Source organism: Tribolium castaneum, chromosome 10 (genome assembly GCF_031307605.1).
Source record: "Tribolium castaneum strain GA2 chromosome 10, icTriCast1.1, whole genome shotgun sequence".
In the NCBI taxonomy this organism is placed as follows: domain Eukaryota; kingdom Metazoa; phylum Arthropoda; class Insecta; order Coleoptera; family Tenebrionidae; genus Tribolium; species Tribolium castaneum.
Window position 1 is genome coordinate 5943706 of NC_087403.1, and position 26736 is coordinate 5970441.

Below are 26736 nucleotides of genomic sequence, written 5' to 3' on the forward strand. Positions count from 1 at the left end.
AAGGTCTGTGGGGTTGGTGTGTAATTAGTTTTAATTACGTTAAATCAGGTAAAAATTACAAAGTGAGGTAAAATTTATTATGCATAAATGTTTTCTTCTGTTAATTGCGCACAGACACAGAAGAGAATATTCAACTTCACATTAGGTTAATATTATGTTTCTTCTCTGCTAATTTATGGTTATAGTTATTGCACAATTTTAATCTAGGGATAACTTCCAGAGCAACGCTATTTTCGAGTGCAAAGATAATGTTTTTCGATCTCTGTTCTTTCAAAATAAATAAAATGAAATCGAATTAAAGCGTATTTACCACAACTGTTCACAATTCATTTTGGATCAGGTCGCGTGGATAAAAGCGGACACCAAGGCAATATTAGCCATCCATGAGCACGTTATTACCAACAACGCACGATTATCCGTAACACACAACGATTTCAACACATGGACGTTAAATATACGGAACGTTAAGAGAGAAGATCGGGGGCAGTATATGTGCCAAGTAAACACTGACCCCATGAAAATGCAGGTGAGTATACCCCTTGTCATTCCTCTTGCTTCACAGTGCCGCACAACAATTTTATAAAATCTCTTCATCAATAGGAACTAGATTTCGTAAATCTGAAATTTCTATTTCAACTTTTGTTGATATTTCTGTCGGATGCAATGCGAACTTTTATTGAGTTATAGTACACTACTGGTCGATACTTCAGTTTACAAACACGAATACATATTCTGTAATTGTAAATCGCTTGTTAAGTGGTCCCAGAAAATATTAAATTCAGTGTTTATTTGCCTGAAACGTCATGCTGTTCCAGTGCAAGTCTTAATCTTTGATTTTTCTATTTTGTGATATATTTGCTTGTATTGGTTTCAGGGAGTAAACATGTGTAAGTGTATTTGCAAAAAATATAATATGGTTGATCAAACATTAGACTGAATTAATTTTACATATTTATGGCGTACTATTGGCAATGTTTCAGTAATTGCATTGTGTCACTTGGCATGCACTGAACAAAAATTTCTATGCGAATTTCACATTTATAATATCGATTTTGTCTCTTAATATAAAATGATGTGTTTGTTGAGTGTCACATGTAACATGTATGAAATGATTCGGCTGTTTTGTTTTGTTTTTGTAATTTGTATAATAAAGTAATAGCAGTTTAAAAATCATTTTCGAATGAACACAGTATCAAGTGAAACTAAATGGTGTGTGCAAAAATTGGCGCCGAATATCTGTCAGTTAACTGAAAGAATATCGGAAGAATTCCACTTACGGTCAAACTGTCCGTCAATCAGTTTGATCGGATAATCTGATCGATGTGCCGAAATTGCTTTAAATGTCTGTTAATGGTTTAAAATCGGTTAATTTGGAAAGAATATCTATCACGTGTCGCTGCCGCAATTCAACATTTTAATTGTGTTATGACTTATTCCGTCTGGAATCGATGAGGAAGGGATGGAAATCAGATCAAACGAGGCATGCTGAGTTAGTTACCTAGCTAAGGAAGTTAATTAAATGTGAAACTGTTCCACTAACCATAAGTGCCTCGAATTAACGCCAACAAGTACGTTTGTTGAAAATAATTAAACTATTGTTCATCGATAACTTGAGTGTAAATTGATTTACAAAAGTTCACTCAAGTTAATCGAAGCCCACGTTTCGCTTCAAACTTACCGAAACAGTTTAAAAACGTTGATGGAAAAATTCTTATTTTTTGCGTGTTTTATATTTCCGAAGTTTAGTTTGAATCTTGTGATCGGCGTCGTAGGATGCGCTTCCTTATAAGATCCAAAGAAATTGTAGTTGCTTACGAGAGGACTTCAGGGACTGTTTGAGAATTTTCCATCCAAATCCTGTCAACAAGTTTTGTGCTTGCCGTGAAATGTGAGCTCCATGCATTGTCCTACGAGCTCCCACATTAAAATTTCTTCACATTATTAGCGCTGTTACGCACAATCTAGCGACCTTTGTTTATGGTTATGTGCTACAGGCTTTACAGCCTTCCACATATTTTTGCAATAAATAATTCACATCGCATTACTTCGAACGTACGACTGGCGTCTGAAACTGCTCAGCAGCACACTAATTAGGAGTATTCACCAAAAATGGCCGGGTGGTAAGTCAGGCTGTGATTCGACCTGTCCTGGTGAAAATTTAATGGTAACCGTAAAACGTACAGCGACCATTTAATGAGTTGCAGCAGAGTGACAACGGGGTAAAAGATGTATTATATGTCGGGCCTTCGCTATGCAATCTGAATATGGCTGCAGAGCAATAAATAAGTTGGTGGAGAGACATTTGCAGCGCTTAAACAATTACTTTTTAAGTTGCTGCTTCCTGGCGATGCAATAAACGCTCAGTAATTGCCTGCCTTTGCAGACTGCCTTTCTGGAAGTGGTAATTCCTCCGGACATTATTTATGAAGAAACGTCGGGAGATATGATGGTACCAGAAGGTGGCTCAGCGAAGCTAGTATGCAAAGCTCGCGGTTATCCCAAACCGCATATCGTCTGGAGACGAGAAGACGGCGGAGCTATTGTAGCCAAAAGTAGCACAGGCAGGACTGAAAGACTCACTTCAGTCGAAGGAGAAATGCTGACCCTAACTAAGGTCACAAGGTCGGAAATGGGCGCATATCTTTGCATCGCTGCCAACGGAGTCCCTCCTTCGGTCAGCAAAAGAATGATGCTCCATGTACATTGTAAGTATCTCATTTTCAAAATCGATAAAAATGAACAGAGAGCAATGATAAAATTGTGACCAAGGTGGGTCACTGGATGCGACGGCAATCGGGCCCGAAATTTGCATTTCAGCCCCAATTCGTGATACGGACGTTTATTGCTGTTGTTGAATCGAACCAAGTCCGACAGATTAATTTGTCTCAAATGTCCAGCTTCTGCCGAGCTCTTATTTTTTAAACGCATTTGATTATGTTGCGATCTGATAACCTCGTAAGTGATGAATTGTAGTAACTGTATCACAATAAACCCGTGTTATTTACGACAAAATGAAAGTTTGGATTATTCGCAAAATAGCGATTTGTTTTATATATTTTCAGGCCAATGCATTTTTATTTGTTGTGAGACTTCGGCTCGAGCCAGCGTTTAATGTCCGGAGGGCAAAATTTGCGGAATAAGCGGTATATTCAATTATAGTCAAAGAAACAGTACCAGATTTTCAGGCTTTGAGGGAACCATTTTCGAAACTTGATAATGACAGGGGTGGTGTCATCGTTTGAGGGTCACATAAAATTCGTATAGCTTGCAGAAATTAGCTTATATTTGTTTTGGGTGTTTCTCGGAACCAGACAGATTATCGTGCGGAACTGCAAAATTAGATTTGTCGCTTGATTTGCTCAAAGCTTAAAAAATAAAACGTTAGTCGACCCGGAAACGTCTTGAGTTAATCCACTGAGAGAAAAAATTGGTTTAGTACGCGATTGATGAATTTGTCTCCGAAACAAATGCATGGACGAGGCCCAAATAACTTTGCTAATAATGCAATTTAAAGTTTTGGCGAAATATGTGGCGATTAGTTTCCCGCGGACTTTTTTAAAACGAATCATTTTGATCGTGAAATTTAAATTCATATAAATGCAAGTAAAGCGAGTGGGAAATTGCGTTTGAGCGTTTGACAAACAACGGGCCATTAAGCATAAAACGATTTAAGTATGATATGTAATTTAACCATTGTGGGCTTGTGTTTAGACTATTCAATCAATTTCAATAACAATACGATTCATCACCTGAACGCGGCGCCGTTGTGAGCTTTGCTAATTTGCTTAGATTGTACAAACAACCTATTGTGAATGTTTTAAAACTTTAAACTAAATCATTTATAAAAGTTAAACATCATTATTTGACGATGTGAGAAACGTAAATAAAGCCCGACACTCATTACGGTTTCAATCCAATTGGAGATAAAATATACAATGCTTCGAATAAATATAATGACTTGAATGGTTTTTTAAACAAATTCAGAACAGCAGCTAAATAAAGCGATTCCAACTAATTTGAAACCTATACAGTTAAAATTGGAAAGCTTTGTTTAGTTTTAGCATAGGAATGTAGAAGTTTGCTCACAGAGCGCTCGTTGGGAATACAACAAAAACTGCTTTTAGACTTCAAACATAACGTTTGCAACTTTTGAAAGAATTATAATACATTTCAAATTCTATAGTTTTATTTATTTATCAAATTACACAAGCACAAGGAATTGCTTTCAGGGTGCATTTATCTGGGCTATTTACTTTTAAAATTGACACATTAAGACGCAGAAAATAATTTACTTTGCATTTTTCTTGAATCTAAATTTAGAGTCTAACACTCCATAATGCAGCACATTTGCCAACAAGATAATTTTTTAAAATAAACCAGTTTTCCAATTAAAATTTAAGTAACTTATTTTATTAGATAGTGCAGCTAATGTGAAGTATTGTGCTCGAAACTGAAGAAATATTTTTCTTGGCTTTCGCGTAAATTAATAATTTTCTGCGCCATAACTCAATAAGTCTTCACTAATTGTTTCACAGTTAAGTTATCGTACGTGAGCAAGGGTTGTAAAAACAGTTCCTGCCAATATTTCTGAAGTGCGTATTTTCTGTATTTATTTCGCTTCGAGTTAAGTTTGCGGAACCAATTATTATAATGGATCATTTGGTCTGCTGTGTTTTTAGTACTTATTTCACTTTCAATTTATTTAAGTGAACGATCGGCATGAGAAATTTCGCAATTCCTAAAATTTGCCTCATAATTTAAAAATATTTTCTTTGTAATATTTTAAACGTGGGTGTTACCTATTTGATACAGAATGATTGAAGCAACTAGCCGCTAGCAATTTCCCCGGACGTGAGCGTTAAATACCTAAACCGTGTAATATGAGCGGAAGAATGAATGAGAAAATTTCAGCAGATGCCATTCATAAAAAATTGTTTCTAACGCGGGAAAACAGAGGATCGAATTAATTGTAAGTGCAGCGAGGTATTTGAGTGCGCACTCGATCTTTTATTAAAACAGATTCATATTTTTGGATTCGGTTTTCAAGCCGCTCGAGCTTTGAGCACCTTGAGTATATTGTTCGAAAGCAAACATTGCTTGTTTCCAATTTTGGGAGAAAATACACGTTATTCAGACAATCTTCGCTTTACGGCAATCTACAGAACTTTTAAATGTTTGTTGCGAAGTTTCAACGCTTTCACACACTTCTGCGTTACTGTCTGACTCTCCTAGTGAATTACATACAGGTGGTTCAAAAGCAAACCTCACTTGTTGGAACAACTACACCTGCACCCGGATGCAATCCACTTTTAAATTAAATTGTCGAAGGGAATTGCATTGGGATCAATCCACGGGTTGATTGAATCAGCTATTTAGCTGTCCTCACACTTTATAATTTAATAAAAATCTAAACATTTGGTGACGGCAATAAAACTGCAGTGAAATGCAGTGTAAAAATTCTTAATGTTTGTTGAAATAAATTTAAAAATGCGGCGACCATATATTTATAATCACACTGGAAAAGTGTAAATTGAAACAAGGATGATTTTAATTGGCGGTGTATGTTTAATTTTTTCAAATTTGGCTAAAAGGTAGCAGGTGGTGTTTCGGTTTGTGCAGTAGAATTGTCTAAATTAGTCGGCGTGTAATTATGAGATTTTAGGATTTCATTAAAACAAAATCAAAATCGAGATCGAGTCTAAAAGCGGGATTGATTGATTTCGTTCTTGAGATGTGAAATTGTCGCGAAACAATGGAACAGTAAATCTAGCTAATGGTACTGTTTCGCCAATTGCGTGAATTTTGCGTATGTCGGGTGTAATTATGCAGGGATCTTGGAAAAAGGGGAATGTGTGTTGGCGGAGGGTCGATGCTCGATGAGTCGATGTAACAATAAGTTAGAGGAGAGATGACATGCGGATCTGACAGTTGGGATGTTTACTATGCGGTATTGCATTTTTATTTATTTTGTTGCATAAAGGCGAGAATGAACAATTGTTTTAAAAGCTCATATGAATATGGATGCGGCGGAATGCACACGGTACAATAGCCCGGGGTAATGGGTGCGCGCTAAGTAGACAATGCCGGCTGATTATAAACATAACCATAAATACAAACGTTGGCCGACGCAACTTCAATCATTTCCCGACGTGTATGCTAAGCGCTCACAGGTTTGTACTGGTTATGCATTTACGCAATACGGAACGGCGTAATTTATGTATTACATTAAATAAATAAATGTATGAGCGTTCCGCAGTCGCAGGACGAAATGTCCGGCGCTTTCCTAATAAACTTTCTGGAATATTTAACATCTATTAATGGATTTTAGTACGAGTAACATTTGCATCAAAAGGTATGCATAATGTATTTGTACAAACTGACATTTAGATGTAGATTTTAAAATGATTTTGTTGGGTCGCCTGTAGTTGGCGTCGATTGGTGGATGCGCCGGGCGGAAATTAATCTTGATACGTTCCAAATGATAACCGTAAATCACTATCGTATCGAATGTGACCAATATCTCACCCCTAAGTTCGTATATTGCAGTCGATTTGTAAGAAACAATGTAGTTGAGTTAAGTTTGGAAACAATTTCAATTTTTCCAGTTAAAAACCAGTCAGTTAGTCAATCAATTTGGGGCACTTGTTATCAGTTTTCAGTTCCGCTACCCGTGCCACAATATAGTGAATAATTCGATCGCGCTCCAAAGTTTTATCGTCGAGGGGAATGAATTTCAGCTATACATCTACCGCGCCGCTGTTCAGGCCGCTAAGTAAATATACTGTGTAAAGTCTGAAATTGAAAGTCATCTCTTAAGAAATGTTAGTGTAGGGTACAAGGAGGTTCCGCAACTTCCAGCCAGATAAAAAGTATGAGCAGTTAGAGTTCTAGTACTTAGATTATAAAAGCTTATCACGGCCGTTATGAGTCACTGGTCTTTCAGCACATCTTTCAGCCATGATATCTGTTATAGTACGTTTTCGTATCTCCCCTCGCGACGCGGGCTGCGGCTACCCTGTTTGCACCTCGCTAACCCCACTAACCCCAGCCGCGTGGCCCGCACAGGCATAATTGTCACAACACTCCATTTTCGTGCAGTTTCCGGTGGCTATTCGTAGCTTATTTCCGGCGTATTATGGGAAGGGTAGAGCACTGCGCCTGACACCGTTGACGGATGATGTGAACCCCTCTGTTGCAGTTCACCCCCTGATTCAGGTCCCCAACCAGCTAGTGGGCGCCCCGGTTAACACCGACGTCACTCTGCAATGTCACGTGGAGGCTTCGCCGAAGGCAATCAACTATTGGACCAGGGAAAGCGGTAATCACGACCAACAACCAAAATTCCACCAACAACAACATTTTCTCCTTTTCCCCGTAGGAGAAATGATCATCTCCAACGATAAATACCACATGACCGAAATCAACAATTCCTACTATAGCGTCCAGATGAAGCTGGTTATACGCCGCTTCCACAAATCAGATCTTGGAGGCTACAAATGTATCTCCAAAAACTCGATCGGTGATGCCGAAGGCAACATTCGTCTCTATGGTAAGCCAACTTCCACTTACTCTCTGATTTACAGCTTCGAAACTATGAAATGTTGATGAGACTCACACTCGAATTGGCGACGCAATAAAATGAAATTGGATTTTTCACAAAAATCGCTAAAATTTCACTTACTACTTTTGTATCCGACCCATTTTCGACACGGCAATGTATATCTGTTAACGGTTTAAGTCAATTGCTTCTTCCACTTTTATTACCTCAACCAACACTTTTTCTTTAACTTTACACCTTAGCCAAATACTCAACAATAGACCGCCATCTTACACAAAAATTACTTCTATTCAACCACTCCCATATTTCTTCATTTGCGCCTCCGACACGAAAACCAATTACACTCTAACGGCCACAATTACCATTCGACTCAAATTAAAGAAAAAGGTAGGTATTTCTCAAATTTTACCTAACTAATAATACGCATTTCTTTATTTAACTCGCTATGCACAAGTACAACGAAGGCAATATTTTCGTCCGATTCAATCTTCATACTGAAATTAATGTTAAAATGTTGGGCGTTTAATTGGCGAGAAAAGAGATTAGAAGCTTTCGTCGGCGTGTCTAGATAATGAAAGTGTCAGTTACGTATTCAGCAATGCTATTTAGCTTAGAATGCATAAATATATATTTTACTTCTCCAAAGCTGAATTAAAATTCATTATTTATCAATTACTGAATAAACACGAAATCTATTACTACGTATAAAGCACATCCCACCCTTCTTTATCGTCTAACTTTTATCTAAATAAACCACCGGTGAAAAGCTTCCCCCATTATTGATTTATTACATGATCATTGATAGACTTGTTTCCATAATAAGGTATTTTCGATAGACGCAGCGTGTAAGCTGTTACGAAAAACCAAATAAATTAATAATAAACCGTATGCCTATTAAAAAAAGATTTATTGCATGTAAAAAGATGATATGCTATTTGTAGTCACGAAATCAATGTTCAACGTTGCTTCCCTCTATCTTCATGTTAGTAGCAGCAAAGCGATTAAATTTCATATGCCGTTTCATGACACTTGATTTAATATAATAAATCATGCCCGTCTGCAAAAACATGCTTTGAATGAATATATTAATTGAAAGCACTAAAATGTGTATTAAACGACTGGTCTGCTTAATACACACCTCACGCCTCCAAAACTGTGATAGCAAGGGGAAATTAAAAGAAAGCGTTGTAAAGTAACAATAATTAATCTAATAAAATTATGCGCTGTTATTATAAATTATGATTATAGAATGAATTCCAAGAATGTATGTACAAGAGTTGACTGGAACTTACAAGCTTTTTGTAAGAGAATTTCAGTTTTAATCTTGACGTATTTATGTTTACAGAGTAAACGATGTAACGAATTAAAACGAAGTCTCAGGGCGAATAACAATTAGGGTTGTAATTTTATACAATACTAATTGCATTATTTGAAATTTAATTTAAATACAATAATTGTTCGTGTTCATTAGTCGTGTCACGACATACACAACCTGCTTGCTTCTTGTTTCGATTGATGGAATTTTGAGCAAAGTTTCTAATGGCACTCCAAATAGGTAAAGTGAGCGAGGGAATAAATACGTGGTTGCAGCAAAACTGTGTAAACATTATTTCATCTTTTATAGCTCGTGTGAACAATATTTTTGTAACGAATTGGAAGAAGTAAAAGACTGAAAATAAAATTTGTAAGAGACGTCATGTCACGAACACAAAGCAAAGGGGTGAATTTTTCCCCACATTTGAATATATCTAACTTTAAAACTACCTGCACGTTTTTGTCCTGTTAATTGATCAATCACAAATTTACTACTTTCACTATTCTGGTTGAAAAAGTGGGGTATTTTATTTTATCGAATCTGGAAAAAACTGCCAACTTTTGATTTTCATTTGTTATTTAAAACAATTCCTGCTAGGGATTGGTTTTTTGAACGGGCTTGGCCTTACGATCTATAGCAATATATCGTACGCTGTACATTTGAAATTCATGCCGACATAAATTTCCACATCTGCGCTTAAAAACGATGGTGAAGGTATATTTTTGTCTTTCGCGAGAAATGCAGCATTTCAAAAATATCGCCGTAATTATTGGAATCTGCGTTGCCCCTGTAAACGAGCTACAAGCTGATTTAACGATTAAAGTCTATTGTTTATTTATTTAGGGGAGAAATTTTGCCTATCGACCTTTCAATTTGGAACAAATTAAAACTTTCCTTCAGTTTAACTAATTTAAAATCAAACATAATGTAATTGATTGCTTTGTCATTCGATTCCAGCAACTGTGCTGCCGTGAAGAACAGTTTTCAAAGATTGGGATGCGATTCCGATAAAGTTAATTTTGGGATCAATACGGACATTGTCTAAAATATTTAATACGGAGTATGTTTGCAGAAATGGAGATCCAGGAGCGGGTGGATTCCGAGGACGAGAATATGGAAGAAGACGCCGAAACAGAAAATACAGAAAAGCGTCTGTATAACGGCTATCAAGGGCCACTTACTGAAACTGAAGAGAGCAGCTTGCAGCCGAATATCAGTTCCGGAAGTTCCGGGAGTACGTCGGACACGGTGTTGCGATCCGGTAGCCTTCTGTTGGTACTCTTCTTGTTGATTTGACGCTGCAGTGACGGTGCGCGGACACAGTGCAATGTGATATGTGCCAAATCTACTCGTGCTTCGCTACCTAACGCTGAGTGTCGTCTGTATTATATGAACTGTCATAGCAAATGTTAAAAGTAGCATGATAAATGTTAAGCCTCTGTTGCAATTAGACGCCTGCTAATTCGTTTACTTACATGCAAGTATATCAAACCTAAACGATCGTATATGTTCAGTAGTCGATTCTGTTCGCGTTCGGTTCAAACGTTTATTTACTGTTGCATAAAATGTTTATATTTAAGCTAAATAAATTGTTTCGAATTTTAATTGAATTTTATTTACTCCCCGCACCGACTGGAAATTGGCCTATAAACCCAAAAAGCTACATCTTTCAACAGCAAGTGGTTGGATCGGCAAAGTATAAAATGTGTTTTATTTTATCAATTTCACTTTCGAACTAGTGAAACCCGCTGATCTGCCGGGCATTTTTCGGGGCATTAATTCTGGTGTGAATTGTGTTCTGGCGATTACAATGCAGTTAATTAAAAAATATAATAGTGCGAACGCGTGTTGAAATGGTCGTAACGAGTGAATTTTTGTCGATTGATGCTGAAACAAGGAAAGAGCTACGGTGGCCTTTTCAAAGTTTCTTATCACTAAAGCCACTAACTGCTGTACTCATTGTGCATTCCTGGCACATTTCTGATGTACCTAAATAGATCTGTGCTTTCATTAAAAGCCAGTATCTCGTTAAAGTATCGATTGGGATTTTTTCGGTGAAGAGCTGACATTGGGAGGCGACACATTCAGAAAATACAAATATCGGCGGTTTGTTGGGAGTTCGTTTTGAGTAATTATTAAATTAATTGAAGAAAGCGTGGTTACTTGCATTTGCACACAACAAACGAATAAAAACCACGAGCCACGACAGGTCGTATTTTATAATTAAGTTCTATTGTTTTAATTGAATGTCATGACCAGAAAAATAACTGAAATGAAATAAGGAAATTCACACATTTTGCACGGACGGGACAAATTTCAACGTCTGGATAGAGAATACTTTTGATAGGTTTTTGATGTATGGAGCCTCTATTATCTGCGTCATCAGCGTTGTCTAAGCCGATAAATTATTAGACAATAGTAATATCTTCCCTGTTTGAATTATTCCATTTGCCTATGAATGCTTCTCCCATTGTTCTTAAGCATGACACAACATTGACAAGACTTAAGCCGAAATAATATCTGGTATAAACTTGGGCAGAAGTGTGTAAATATAACAGTTACAACACGATGTGCTTCAGTGAATTTGTCAACCGAGCTCCTCTTTCATTAATATCCGTTATTAATTTGTAAATGTGTGTTTATGCGTATTATTGGGAAGATCATGATCGACTACTAAAAAGAGACTGCGACATATTAATTTTAATTAGCCATGTAAAAGCCCACAGTCTCTTTTCCAAGAGATTCAGCCCTAAAATGTGTCACAGCAACTCATAATTAAAACGAAGTATTTTCCTTTGTTCTTCTACGACATTATCTAAATGCATCATTTCTTTTACGACTAACTAATTTTACAATTTCCCGAATCTTATTACATGTTTTGCAACCGAAAGATGCTCACTTTTAATTGCTAAAAATGTTATCTCATGCCGGTAACCTCCTGCGAAGTCAATTTAACTCACACCAATCTTTTCAAAAATAATTAGAGTACTGCAGTTCAAATTACACTGAAATAGGATTCTAGTAATTATGAACGAGTTAAATTACAAACAGCTGTAATTAAAAGTGCATTTATTTCAACACAATAGGGCTAATATTTCCAGAAATTATTTAGTGAGTGATTTATATATTATGTTCTGATCAGACGAACAAAATTAGAAAGCACAGCTGCAGCATATTCGGCAAAGAACAACATAAAGTTGAAAAGAGGACTTGAACTATTTCAACTTTCTCACAGCAAATTCGACTTGTTTAAAGAACTTAGAAGAAACTGAGAATAATTGAACTTGCAATTTTATGTTAAGATGTAACAATACAATAGTGTTGAACGCCGCATAAAGTAATATCGATTGATAAGTAGTTTGTTCGACAAAAATAATAATTTTTATGAAAAATCGCATTTGGTAGCCGGATCGTTGAAATTTCTCGACAGGAGCCCACCTTTTTCGAATGAGCAAAAACCGTAATCTTTCTTATTGATGGCTTTTAGGCGAGAGTTGAAATGTGACTGTGTTTTTGTGGTTTGTTGAATAATTTCTTTCGAGTAGATGAAATTTCTTTGTGGCGCTGGAATGGGGTAATAGGGGTATCAGGAAGGCAAAATATTTTGTCAACAATGGCTTGGGAATGGGTGTGCGGATGTAAGTTGCGAAAATTTGCTATGTATTGAAAGACAACTAACTATATCGTTTAGTTTCTTGCGAACGTGGGATCCATGAGAATTGGAAGGGAAACAATGTAGAGTTCCCATATATTAAGCGTACGGGACGTTTGCATGCAAGTTCTCATCCATTTGCCGACCGTCAAGATTGCGAAGTCATTTGCCTCCAATTCTCCACTACACACATTCCACTATCTAAATATTCGTTAACATTTTCTATGCAAGACGCGAACGGATTTCCTGATCCCAGGACATAATAACGTGCACTTGTCTGTCTGGTCCAACTCTCGAGATGCACATTTAAAATGGTTATCGCGATATCTACACACGGCAATAAATTTTACTTTGGAAACTTGGTTTCCGCCAGGTTTTGTGTGTAACGAGATGTTTCAAATCAACTTATAAGTTCCCCGATACGTGGCCTGTGGGTTGAAGTCGCAGTTTGTCATTCGCAGGAAGGAAGCATCCTGTCGTACGCCTTACCTGTTGAGTCGCATGCCTTCGATTTGTATTTGGTAATGGACCGGGAGGATATCAACCATTCAGAACGGAGTTTAGTAGCATGCCGGCCGCTCATTAGAATTACATCTGTCCGAGAGGCCATCCGGCCGCGTTTGGATCCATTAGGACTCTTTCCCGGCTTCCTGACCCCTGCACTAACCGCTTTTAGTCCATCACGATCCACGCCCGCTCACCTACTCTCTTGTCTTACGCTATCAATACCACTCCGACATTTTTACCCAACATTAATTACCAATCACAAGCACAACCACAATCCACTCTTCTTTCCAAAAACACGTCTAACTCATAAACGGGCCAAGAAATTTTTTATCACGTTTTTTGTTCAACCTCGCAAACTAGGTGGCTCAATTAAAATTTAAAAATAAAGGTACCTACCAGCAAGGAGAATGAAACATAGAACGTGCTTGAATATTAGTTTCAAACTCCCTTCTCCCAATTCCATTCGACATTTATTGTTTTTTAAAAGCTTTGAAAGCAAAAGCTCTAGCCCACAAACAAATTATTTTTTACCACGATTTTTCCGCGTATATAGTGACCCAAAATTCAATTGTCGTGATCTTGATTCTTAAACTCAAGACAAAAAGTTATTGAAACGGTCCATTTTTTGAAATCAAAGTACTGTATAGTTTTTGACTAAAACTGGCCACGCACGTTGGCTTATTTGAAGAACAAGAATAAAAAATTGGTGTAGGAACTACGAATGTATGTAAAGAAGGAATGCTGAATTAAACAGTAGTTTTGCAGTTTGCTTGTGAAACCACTGCTATACTCGTAATCACAAAATGTTCTAAACCGATGATTATGACAAAACAATTTTTAAAAGCATCCAAACGACAATGTATTTTTTCCATTAAAAATAAGTGAAAGTATACAATACGTGGGGATAAAAATTTATATTATATTATATATTATTATATTATATACTATATTATTATATATAATAATTTATTTCTTACAATCAATAAAATCTGAGGAATGGTTATCACTTGAAATACTTTACAAATAACAAACAGATTATTGTGTAAGTGATCATAGTGTCTATTTCTCGGATAAATAAATCAATTTAAGTCAGTTTTATACTTGAAAAATATTGAAAAGAAGTTAAATCTGTGGTCCCAGATTTTAGTTGAAATAAAAATAAAAAAATCTACGCTGTAAAAAGCACTGTTATGACAAAAATAGCGGAATTTCGAAAAAATTTAATAATAGGGATGGCAGTGAAATATTTTTAGTATGTGGTTAGGTGGCCGTTAGTTAATACTGCAATCAGGTTCCTCGTGTAGTAATTTTAGTCGGCTTCAAATAAAACGCTTTGACGACTTTATTTTCGTGTTATTGGGAAACGTCTGTCTTCTGTGTTACTTTCCCAAGAAACTTCCACATTGTAATGTAGACACCACAAGACTTTGAAACTTGGCCACTTACTTACAATTAGACAAGTGTTTGGTGTAGAAACACCGATCGTCTGCCTACATACATACAAATTAAATATTTGTCGGTATTGTAGTTAATTTTGTTTAGTCGGCTTTTGTGCGTTAATTGGGGGGCTGTCGTTACGCGGTCTGTAGTTCTAGAGTGGAGTGGGTGGCAGGGCCGTGGCCTCGCAGGATTTACAAACAAACCAGCATCGATTTATTGTCTTGTAACGGGCAGAAATAATGCGATTCAAAATTAAATTTCCAGGCCCTGTTCTGGCATGCGAATGATGGTACGCTATTGCCCTGCGGCCGATACTACGACAAACGGACGAATCTCGGCCAAGCCGAGAGAGAACGACGTTGCTATTACAGCAACACTTATGCGATTCATCTGAACGAATTTGACTTTGCAGGTGTTTTAATATCGGGCCGAATCTCCATTCCTTTGTGCATTTATTCACATATCCCGGATAATTTGTTTATAAATGCAGATTTACGGTACAATGTGATGAGCTCGCTCGACGTAAGCCTCTACAGAAGAACGCAAGAGAACGCGTTGCTGCAAATTCTTCATAATTCCAGTCTACTTATTAACAGCGTCTCTCGCCCCTGGTCTCGCAATTTGCCTGCCCCCGAAGCCCTTCTGTCTCCTCGTACGCCAACTTCTCAAGTGCTTGTTTTTGGATTTAATAAATGTTATCTACATTCTGCACATAGTTTTCACCAGTCAATATGTATGCATCCAATATGGACTGTCAACCACTTCAACTCTATTGCGTCTCCATCAGCTAATAAACCCGCCCCTATTAAACATTGCGAAGCAATCAAAAGAAAATTCGCCCACCTTTCCCCAATAAACATACATAAAAAAATTAAAGGGCTGTTTGGGGAATGAATCACTTTGTGTAAAGGATTTCGGCAAAGTAATATAGATCCGAATGCACAATCAGTTTACCACCCCCTCCCTATTCAGACGAACAGAATTGGATCAATGGAGATGTTGTGATTTCACTTCCCTAACTTATTTATACTAATCGCGTACCCTTTTTTATTGTAAAAATTACGTTTCATCAAACTTATTTTACTCCATTTCAGCGCGATAAAACCAAGTGGTGAAACACAAGTGCACATTATTTTTTGTACTTGCTGTAGCATCTCGTATCTCACTAAAGAACAATAATTGGAGCTGATGCACGTTTGAGAGCGTTGTCCAGACACCATATTTTCTTTGTGTGTAAATTAGAGTATCAACAGAGATTAACTTTTAGCGAGTGGACACAATTGTGTAATTTATGAAGCAAGAAGGCTAATTTATTTAATGCTAGCTCTTACACAAATTGTAACTGTTCAAAAGTGATCTGAGTACGAAACGGAAGGAGAGAAACGACCCATGCATTATTTTTTTAATCAGAATTCTAATTTATTTTTATGTTTGAGAAAATTATTTCTTTGGCAAAAATATTATTCAAAAGACATTGGAATAATTGTTTTATTCTCTAAGTCGGGTCGTGAATTCTAAAAGTAACTGGTTTCGTCGAATCGCACTCTACATTCTATTGTTTTCCAATTCTTTTGTATTCGCTTCCGCATATAACAGAGTGCTTATTTACGAATGATATCGCACTAGGCGGAATAAATAAATTACGCAAAATCAGTCTTTAATCATAGATTAATTGATTCAAAAATTCGATTTTTATGCGATAGCTATTATGTGTCGTTTAAGACAGGCTGTGATTGCTTTATAAAAGTTTGCTGAAGTTTTTGATCATTTTCCGTGGCATTAGCCCGAGCATGTTCAGGTGAGATTGATTTTATTATGTTTTGGAGCAAAATTTGGATTTGGTTGTCCCCGCCTAATGGAGGCGGAATGGAGATTGGCACCACATTCACTGACTGTGGTAGTCTTATATATGGGTGAAGAATTACATTTTAGGGTTTTTTACCCTCAACTGAAAATTAAATTTCACAAAGGGAGCCCTTGTCTGAAACGTCGTTCCATGAAGATCGGTTGGTTTTCCGGTTCGTGCTATGTTGTGATGAGGATAGAGTGTCGTCGGTCGTGTTTGTGTTTCTTGTAATGATTGACAAAAGTTTGGTTTTAATATTGGAGGGAATATGATTTGGTGAAAGTGCAATTTGCGATTCATAAAGTAAAGAAATGCAGTCCGGAGCTGGGGAAAATTTAATGATATTAAAATTTTGTTGGGGACCTTTAGAATAAATGCACCATTGCGCCACCCCTAATCCCGACACGGGCACGACAAGACGCTGCAGGGTAACGATATAATCTTCCATTCATTCCGGGTTATGACTCGTCGAAATCATACGCCGTGCGAGCTTGCTATTAATTATTTGTGAACGTGTCTTCAAATTAATAAATTAGAGATATTGTGAATTCGGGCAAAAATGGATTTGTGATCAAAGCGCGTTGGGGTTGTAAGTAATTGTACGTTAATTAAAGCAAGGATTAGGCGGTTTAGTTCGGGCGCTGCGTTGTCACTGATTGGCATATCGCTCTTATTAGTGAAAACGTTCGTAAACCATAATAAATCAAAACGGTATACATCACCATTATAATTTAGCGAGCCATTGATTTGAATAACGAAAGCCGGAGACTGTGCTCATTATGGAATAGACTATTTCTTAAATCAGATTGCTGTTCAAGTCTAGATTATCTTGGCTCTTTTAAATATCAATTTCAACTGTTCACACCTCATTAAGTTTCAATTTTACAGCTATTGTCCCATCTGGGTTACAGCCTGGGGTAGCATGCATCGGAAATCCAAGCACGACACGCGTATTCCGCCGCCTGTCTACCAATTATCTTCTGCGACCTTCCTACCGTCAAAGAATCCTCTCGTTCTCCTGAAGATGATTAATAGTTTTCCTTGTTTCAACGTCTGTCCTGAACTTACCCTAATTGTTTTCCTGTTTAACATTTCTAAGGTGTAATTGTTCCAATAAACATTTTCCATTTGTTATCATCAAAGGATTACGCTAACCCACTCTCGTTTAGTCCAACATTAACATCAATTCACTAATTACGAACAAACATTGTCAGCAACATTAATCCCACGAGATGCTCCATTTTAAGCGCCCGCTCTATAAGATACGTAAGTGATAAAAAAGAGAAACGTGCATTTGGAAAACTTTTCAAATGTAAACTGAGCCCGGCTTTTGAATAATTGTTTTTATAATTCAGAACGTTTTAGCGCCTTATACTACTCCTAACATAAGCTTTTTGAAGTTTGAGTGGCCTTGGCAGAGCTTTCGTGGAAAATGATACTGTAAGAGGCAGAGCATGTATTTAATATTCCCCTCTACAGGACTAAACAAGTGTTTCAAAAATAGCTGCAAACTTTCAGGGTGAATTTTACGACAAAATTTCTTCAAATAATATATTGACATAAATATTTTTACTTTTACGAAACAACGACATGGAAAAATATTTGTACAAGACATGCTCGGAAAATTTTATTTATACACGTGTTTTTCTATCACGCTAATTATTTCGAGGAAACTCTTCTCGTGGCTTCACAACTTTTAAAGCTATTGCACTTTAAAACACTTTTGTTTCCAATTTCTTTCGAGTTCTTGCCGTCTACTCATTCATTTACGCTAGATTAGTTTTCATTGTTTCTTAATTTTTCCACCACAAAAACCAATTTAAATTTAATTTGAATAGTTATATAACAGTCATCAATGCTAATGCTTGCCTTTTTCAGTTACTGAGCTTAAAACATCTTACTCCACATTTTATTTTTGAATTATTATTCATAAAACTGCAGCACTAAAAGAATCATTGGTGACGTTGTAAGGCAAAGCACTGTTTTATTTATGCTTACGTATGTATTTAAACATTTAAACAAACTAGCTACACTGTTAAACAATTTCTTAAAGTTACGTACCTAGGTGTTTGGGTATTTTGTTATCTGAAAAGTCGGAAATTTGCGGCAATGAAATGTGTGGCGCTTTTCGTTACTTTATCCTCCCATAAACTATATAAATAAACTCAATGCTATTCTCTAAATTTCGTTTCAAACGATCGGAAATTGTATAAGTACCACATTTACTACACTTACTTTGTGTTGAAGAGTGAGTCAAAAAATCGAAGCCATGAAGTCATTATAAAAATTCAATCTTTCGCAAATTTTATCAAAACTTGAAACGAAACAGACTTACTTAAATCAATCCCATCAACTAAACAATCCCAGTGCGGTGTAATCCGGTGATTGCAATTTCTATTTGCGAATGTTCAAACAATTTGCAGTTCGCCAACAAAGGATGCAATTAATAGACGGTTTTCATAATTTTTTAAAAGTATTATTCTAGGTTTACAACATGGCTGGAGTTTCTAAATAGGCTAAATATTTTAACGCTTTATATGTTTAGAAGTGAAACACGCACATGCTTTTATCTTGTTCTGTGATATTCATTTGAACGTATTAATAATTCTATTTGTACAATTTACTGTAAAGAGCTCTAGTATTAAAGCTGTTTTACGCATCTTTTGAAACGAAAGTTAGAGTATGGCATTCAGTTGAACAAGTATTCATGAGGAGGTACTTAAAAATATTTTTAATTAAATATGAATTATAATTTGAAACTTCATTAAGTAAGTGCACACACTTTTTATTTACATTAATGAAGTGCGACTCTCGCTAAAATATCCATCAGTTATTCCTAAAGTTAAACTTTTTAATTATAAGATTTTGAATTAATTATTTTTCAGATGGCGCTCTAAATATATAAAGATTTGTTAATCTAGAGAAAGCTGTAGTGTTTCGATGCTTACTCGGAAAAGCTGACGCTTTTCTTTTAAGACAGTTGTGCATCCCTGTACGAGAGGGCGCAGGAATTTTCTTCCCGGTTTCTCTCTGGAAAATTGGCGCTCCGTTGCGTGGTGCCATCTACTATATAAATTTTGGTTCAATTCAATCCGAGCTTAATTAAGCTCTATATCGACGTCGGCACCGTTTGTAAATCTGATTAGGTAATAGCGATCATGGCCGCATAAATCTGAGAAATAAGCAAACGCCGGGATTTAATTATATAAATGATTTATTGAATTATATTATTGTCATCAATGTACAAGTTTTACTTGCATGAGGTAAGGTATATATGTATTTATTTATACATTACACCAATTAAATACATAATAACAAAGTCTCATAACAGTTCATTTTTTATGTTCTACTCTAGACAAACAATATTATGATTGTTCTTTTTATTTAATTACAAAATTACTCTTTGGTAATTTATTTTTTAACAAAAGTCTTAATCTAATAATAACAGCCGAGAGTAAATAAAATATATTTTTCTACGAACGTAAGTAACAAAATGCACACTTTACAACGAGAAAAAATAATTTTGGTTATTTTATTACCTAATACATTTTGTATACAATATGTAAATATGACTTTATATACCACCAAATGTGTATAAAAAATGATAAATCACAAATATGTATAGTTTTCATTCGGAAGACATGAAGGATTTTATTACTAAACATTAAAACCATCGTTGTACTTTCAAAAAAATATGCAAACTCAGTTCATAAGTTCTTTATATTATCATATATATGTATATTAAAAAAGGCTATTGTCCTTCATATTAAATATGTTGGATATTGTCATTGAAATTCCATGTTGTTGGTGATGCAACGAAACAAAAATGGGTTACTAATGGATATGGTTCGTATTCTGTTTGAAGTCGTGAGCTAAATGCAAATTCCGGATTTCCACGTGCGTGAAAGTAACCAATTTTTCCTAACATTGCAATGGGAAGACATGGTGATATGAAACTCAGAATGAGTTTAAAATGTACAAGGAAGACGTTTGCCAGATAAAACCTTTACTAATTTGGGAGCACTCAAACTCAAATATGGAATCAATATCATAACGGGTTAGGTATTCCCTTTGTTTCCTCCGAATAGTGATCCTAATTAAAATTTAAAATTAAACAATTTCCCTATATACAGTGTACAGTTGAAACATAACAAATCCAATAAAAGTATAACAACAAGATGTCTCGAAGGGCAAACCAACTGCCGTGTTCCGATGAAAGTGGTTCCAAGGTGGAGAACGACTAGCACTTGGTACCGATATCTGCGAAGGCGATTGAGTTTTTAATTCAGGTAACAATAGCGTGGTCATTTCGTGATCTTCTTCGCTTTTGCTGTCCCCGCTTTCTTTCTTCTTCGGCTGTTTGTATTTCTTCGGCTTGTCTTTGTTGGGTGGTTTGCGAGGTTTCGTTTCGATATAACGGGGCGTACTTGCCGTACTCGTCGATTTGATTATCACTTGTCGCTCTAGAAATTTACTCATTTTACAAACACGCCGGCAAAAGTCAAAAGAGTAAACCTTGCAGCCGCACGGAACCCTCGGCTTTGCCCAGCGCGTTCGAGGAGCTACACGTGTATCCCCCGAAGTCGCGTTTTTCTAAATTACGTATTGTCAAATTCATAAGCAGCGAGTATTCGTTAATCGGTACTTCCTCTATGACGTATTTTTCGCTGGGAATGAGTTTCTCCCCTGGAAGAGTTATTGAATGTGGCAATGTGGTAACGAACAAAGAGTTTAAATTATGAGGAAGAAAATGTCGTGAATTAGGTTTAACGTGTGATATATGAAGTGGCTAAAAGAAGAGGACTGTAGCGTATAATTTGAAATGTGTAGGTATCGGACTGTGTCCGGTAATACGCTATATATGACTTTGTGCCGGTTAAGCTCGACTCGAGGGAGATGCGCTTACCGGTGTTTCGCATCCAGTGGTTCATAGCTTTGGGAGATGCTTCGACGTAGCATTGTATGAGGACGTCACGTGCGATGGGGGCGGCAACCAGCTGATTGGACACTCTAATCAACGGATGAACTGCAAAATGCGGGGTTAATGCCGGAAAATGCGTCGATTCGGCGAGGTCACTTACAGTGAACTTTCACAATCATTCGTTTACTGACGGAAGGGGGCACGCCATTGCTGGCGATGCATAAGTAAGGCCCCATGTCAGTGCGCTGAACATTCGTTAACGTCAGAGTTTCGCCGTGATAGGTCGTCATTGCTGCAAATGAGCGCGAAAGGCGAATCAGTTTCGTTGTATTAAAGATAAATACATAGTCAATATATTTGGAAAAGTCAAAGCCAGGCTTATACACGTATATGAAATGTACGCCCCATACGTCGCGATATTTCAAAATGCCAAGAAATAATGTCGAGCTAGGCCAGCGTGAGCCATTGCTGGCTGCGAATCGTCGCGGTCACCATCCAACCAATTGGAAGAATAAAGACAAATGTTTAGTTGGGTTCTCAAGCGCTAGCGGATATAAATGCCACTCGCAATGCTTGTTCTGTTTGATGAAACGTACGTTCGCTCTGCAGAACAATCATTCCGAAAATTAATAATACCGAAAAGCAAAATCGCTAGATGGTCGGAGCTGATGTCTGGACACGCGCATGAATCTCAATACACCTGGATCATTTTACCGAGACTCTTGGAGATAATGGACAATTTGAAATTTAAATGAGATGAGATTTATCGGGAGCAAAATGCAGTCGTGCGAGACTTGTCAGAACTACCTATAGTGTGAGTTAGTTGAATTTTTCATTGCAGATGTTCCGAGAAATAATGCAAATCGGGATTTGGCAGGAAGCTGGATTAGGTCTAAGACACACCATCTGCTTCTACTCCCAATGAGACATCATATCTTGAATATAAACAAAAATTTTCAATTCAGTATCGATTAGATTGGCATTACCTTGTTTTTCTCGAATGCCGTCGTGGCGAAGTATGATTTTCTCGCCACCCTCTCGCTTCCACACGACGGTGGGTTCCGGTACTCCGGTCGCGTAACACCGAAGGGTTATGGTACCGCCTTCGACGGCTACGCCCGAGCCTTGTGTCGATTCGTTGTCATTGAGAATATCCGGAGGGATAACGACTTCTAAGTTTCCCATCTGCAAGCAGTGTTGATTAGCTTCAATTTCTGAAAGGTTCGCTTGGAGTAATCGTCGAAGCGGCGAATTTGTCGTCGAGCGGCGTACCTGACTTCTCATGGGATCCGTGTTGATTTGACACATGTAAGTCCCGGAATCGTTCTTTTGAACGTTTGAAACGTGCAACATCCACGTATTGTGTCCATTATGTGTCACAGAAAGCCTAGGGTTTTGGGCTACCATATGAGTATGAATTGCCAGAATCGCTTTGGTATCCGACTTGATCCATGCTACCTGGAAGTCGACGAACTTTCTGTATTAAGGTACGGATATTTGCCTTTAAACGCGTGTGATCGGATAAATTCGTCGCGGACTTTTCTATATAATTCCATTTACGGTATTTGGCGAACGCGCTGAATGCTTGAGGCTTCGGCGAAGGTATACTCACTGATTTTATTACGAACAGAGTTGGTTTTGAAAGTAGTACGTAGCAAACTCAATAAGTGTGAGTTGCACATCTGATTGGACGTCTTTGTGTTACCTCCGGGAGTAGTAACACAATGCAATCAACGCGTATATGTCCTACTGGTGACTGAAATGGGATGTTTGATGAAATCATTTTTCGAGTCATTTTCTTTAGGTGTCTGGGGTTATCGAATTGAAATTATCCGAGAGTAAAGTGGCTTTGTGTTTTTTATTATCGTGTCTCTGGGGACTATTTGACAGTTAAATATTTAGTGTATGGCCAGGACGCCGTCAGTGTCACTTCCGATCGCATGTAATATGTTAACCGTTAGCGGATACGGCTGTTCGTTTTGGCGTCGTCGTAAAAAGGGAGAAAGATGTGTTTTAGTCAACAACAAACAACACATCCCCGACTTTTTTACCTTGTAAGAAGACAGGTGATTAACAACGCACGTGAAATAGACGTCGCGGCCTTGTGTGACTGTATGGTTCTCTAAAGGGGCCAAGAACTCGGGTTCAGGCTGCTCGGGCATCTGACCTGTAACAAAACGAAAGATAACTGCATAGACTTGCCAACGCGATAAGTGAAGTGAAACTAAAGATATTCAAGAGAATATTCTGCTGAAAGCGAGCTGTGGACGTGTTCGGCGTGCAGAATCGTCGCGCAACATAAGAATTCAAATACTCTAAATGTCACATTCTGTAAATGAGACTGATTTACATTGGAATGCTGCTTATTAAATATTTAACTCGCAGCCTAGTGGGATCTTGCAGGTGGCGGACCTACACAAGGGCGGACGTCTGTAGAGGAAACGGCGTTAGTGAATGGCCGCTATCGGCTTGGTGTGCAACTAACTTCGCAGATGTGGTTTAAACAACAAGGTCTGATACCATTCAAGCTATGCCGCCCTACTGTATCGCTCCGCATACACCCTTGTCGTCCCGTCACTCACGGAAAACGTCACTTCTGGCACAGTAAATCGCAAAATCATTCAACTGAGTAGTCTGTGAAAAGCTCTGGTTATACAGTCTCGTTTAGCGTTTGTCATGCTTGAACGAGATGCCGAATTTGTTGCTGCCAGTGTTGCTCTACGAACGCCGATTTCGTACTCTCCATTGTTTTCAATTGTGAACACCAAAATTGCAAAACAAATAAATTCCACCGACTCATTGTCCGCTGATAAAAGAACGTCGCAGAAACAACTTGTACAAATAATTACGTTGCAGCCACCGATCGCAATATTTTGCCAAAAGAAATGCACGTTTAGTTTTAAAGCTATATTGATTTCAGAATTGGACGAAGAGGCAAATCCCTATTATTTCTTTAACTCTATCATCATTCCCAGCGAATGGCGCAGCACTCAAGCCTTCCATTCTCTAGAGCCGACAAGCTGAAAATCTGCAATGAATTTGGATACAGTGTCAGCCTCGCGCGTGAGTAGAACTGAGAGAAGGCCAGGTCAGCAACCACACACACGAATTTCAAAATTCTATGCTGTTTTAATACAACCAAACTCCATACACGCTTCCGAAACTAAAATTAATTGAAGCCCTTCCTGGAAATAACCCTTCAGAAACCCCTAATCATACTTTGTTACCGTTACCTAAACAATACAAATCATCCCACGTCTCCCGATGTCATTTGAGCTTAAATCAGAATAAACGCTACGTATTTATTGTAAAAAGCATCTAAAATTTTTAAGTCTAATATCGTAAACGTCATGCTCGCAAATTACGACAGTGTAAAGTCCTTGACGCGATGTGATGGTCAAGACAAAGAATCGTTCTATTCCTAGTCATTTGGCCGACATTAAAATAGTTTAACTACCAAAGTTATAAAGTGATAAGTTTTGCTCTAAATAGAACTCAAACTTTATTATGGATGAAGTTTGGGCGCAGTAAGTTCCATGTTTCGTCAAATTATACAGCGGCATGTATGATGACGCAAAAATTTATTTAAATCAAGAGTGAGTTTAGCAGTAAGCGCAAAACAAGAACCTATTTGTATAATTCTTAAGTTGGTCGAATTAACCCCTTGTTCCAGCAATCCTCGGATCAAGTCTGGCTTTAGTAATCTGCATAATTTAGCAATAGTGTTTTGAACATACCTATATATTTAATAATAATTCTCGCTTGCATTTTTGACGAAGTGAGCTTGCTACATAATAATTACTTCATAATGTAGAAATATAAGCAAGAAATTTGTATTGGCAACGACATGTTTTGTTAGATAATATTAAATTCCTAAAATATCCTCTCGGGGCCTGCGTCAGTCTGATGGTTTTTTGTTTATTTCCAAACCTTAAGAATGTGGATAGGTGCAGTTTAGGTTTAGGACATCGGTGATCAATGGCTGTGTACGATTTGGGTGCCAGTGTTCTGGTGGGGTTGAAGGTTTACGAGTTGCCGTCCACAATACATTCAACGCGTTCGCATGGTATGCTGTCTAGTAGCACATGTGAGCGCTCCCAATAATAATTCACTGTCGCCGTAGCAGAATCAACAAATTAGTATTGCAGCTACTCCAACATTGCTAATCCCGGATTAGCCGGGACTTTAACGCAGAGCCACAGTCATGGCGGCCGATCGCATTCAGTACACCCCCACCATGGGCGCCGTTTTTTCATTGTCTTTAGGGGGCAGAATGTTCGGCTATTACCGGAGATAAAATTTTCATACACTAAAGAGCAAACCTCTGCATTGGAGCTCCTTCCATACAATATTGGAATCAAATTTTGTTCGTTTTGTACTTCAGCGATTCTACTTGATGTATCTGTAAACCGAGAGCTGGTTCGCAGTAATCTGAATGAAAATACAGCGTAGACGTAGACCTCATCCGCGTACGGATGTACGGGAATAGGACAGTTTTGCGTATTTGTTTTTGCCAAAGTGCGAAATTGATGGAGAGCCGAGTGAATTGAAAACGTTTTGTCTAACAGCATTTAAGTTGAAGAAATGTTATTTGCTGATGCTACAATAGGCTCGTGGTGCAATGTGGAGTGAACAATGGATGTGTGTTTTGTTAGTGGTGTGCCTGCAGCCTGCAACCGACACGGCCCAATTCTGAGGCGGCGCATTGAGCATGGAGGCAGCTGATAGCACCCCGCATTCTCCGTTTGACTAATTTGATGTTATTCAGTGGCTCACGCTACAGAGGTCATGCAGATAAGTGGACTTAGAGCGATAACTAAGCTCCTTAACTTCCCATTTTGCAGTTGGTGGCGCATATGTTGCAGGAGATTAGCAGGAAGAGTCCGCAATCAGCGCAGCTCCAACCTTCTTCAGCGGCTCTTTTTAATACGACATAAACCTGTTCGGCGTTTATATCTGACATTTATGGGCCAGTGCGCGCTCAAATTGAGCTGCCAGACGTGTGTACAATACAGTTCCATGAGCCGCACATACACTCTGTTCGAGTCGCTAGCCGGAACTTAACCGAGACTCAATTTACTGGCGGATTAAGACACTCGTAGCTATTCACTAACCCCCCTCGAACAAGCGGTGTTACGGTTCTTAATAAACGAAGACTATGTCATTGTCTCGCGTCATTAAACACGAAATGCTCAATGCCGGGACTACAGAGCTTAGGTAGTCGCTGTTTTTGTATTAAATACAATTGTTCGACAATATCTAACGTTTCCCTCAAACGAAGAAAAATGCACCCCTTTTCACCACTCATAACGCAATCGGGAAATTGCCAGAAAACTACAACCAAGGACCGCTCCATAAGCATAAATCAAGAACTAATCACGATTTGTAACTCCGTATGACCATGACGCAAGATTAAAGTCTACGCCGAATTTCTTGTAATTAGTTTTAAGACTCATATGATTTAAAAAAAATGAAGTTGTTTTTGTTACTGCATTTG

General features: G+C 37.7%; 2 protein-coding genes across 9 annotated transcripts in view; one reads left to right on the forward strand and one right to left on the reverse strand.

Annotated features, from left to right (window-relative positions):
- LOC661397 (protein amalgam) overlaps window positions 1–10478 on the forward strand; it is a 41255-nt gene extending 30777 nt beyond the window's left edge. For all 7 annotated transcript variants that reach the window (XM_015981359.2, XM_008201257.3, XM_015981373.2 and 4 more), the window contains exons 4-8: window positions 341–526; window positions 2384–2705; window positions 7199–7318; window positions 7379–7549; window positions 9946–10478. In XM_015981359.2, the coding sequence (XP_015836845.1) occupies window positions 341–526; window positions 2384–2705; window positions 7199–7318; window positions 7379–7549; window positions 9946–10169 (1023 nt within the window). In that variant the 3' untranslated portion in view covers window positions 10170–10478. The remainder of the gene's footprint in view (window positions 1–340; window positions 527–2383; window positions 2706–7198; window positions 7319–7378; window positions 7550–9945) is intronic.
- Window positions 10479–19514: 9036 nt separating this feature from the next.
- LOC661289 (lachesin) overlaps window positions 19515–26736 on the reverse strand; it is a 28930-nt gene continuing 21708 nt past the window's right edge. For both annotated transcript variants that reach the window (XM_008201189.3, XM_008201190.3), the window contains 7 exons: window positions 23291–23406; window positions 22512–22697; window positions 22226–22424; window positions 21400–21531; window positions 21225–21344; window positions 20834–21004; window positions 19515–20781 (listed from right to left, as the gene is read on the reverse strand). In XM_008201189.3, the coding sequence (XP_008199411.2) occupies window positions 20429–20781; window positions 20834–21004; window positions 21225–21344; window positions 21400–21531; window positions 22226–22424; window positions 22512–22697; window positions 23291–23406 (1277 nt within the window). In that variant the 3' untranslated portion in view covers window positions 19515–20428. The remainder of the gene's footprint in view (window positions 20782–20833; window positions 21005–21224; window positions 21345–21399; window positions 21532–22225; window positions 22425–22511; window positions 22698–23290; window positions 23407–26736) is intronic.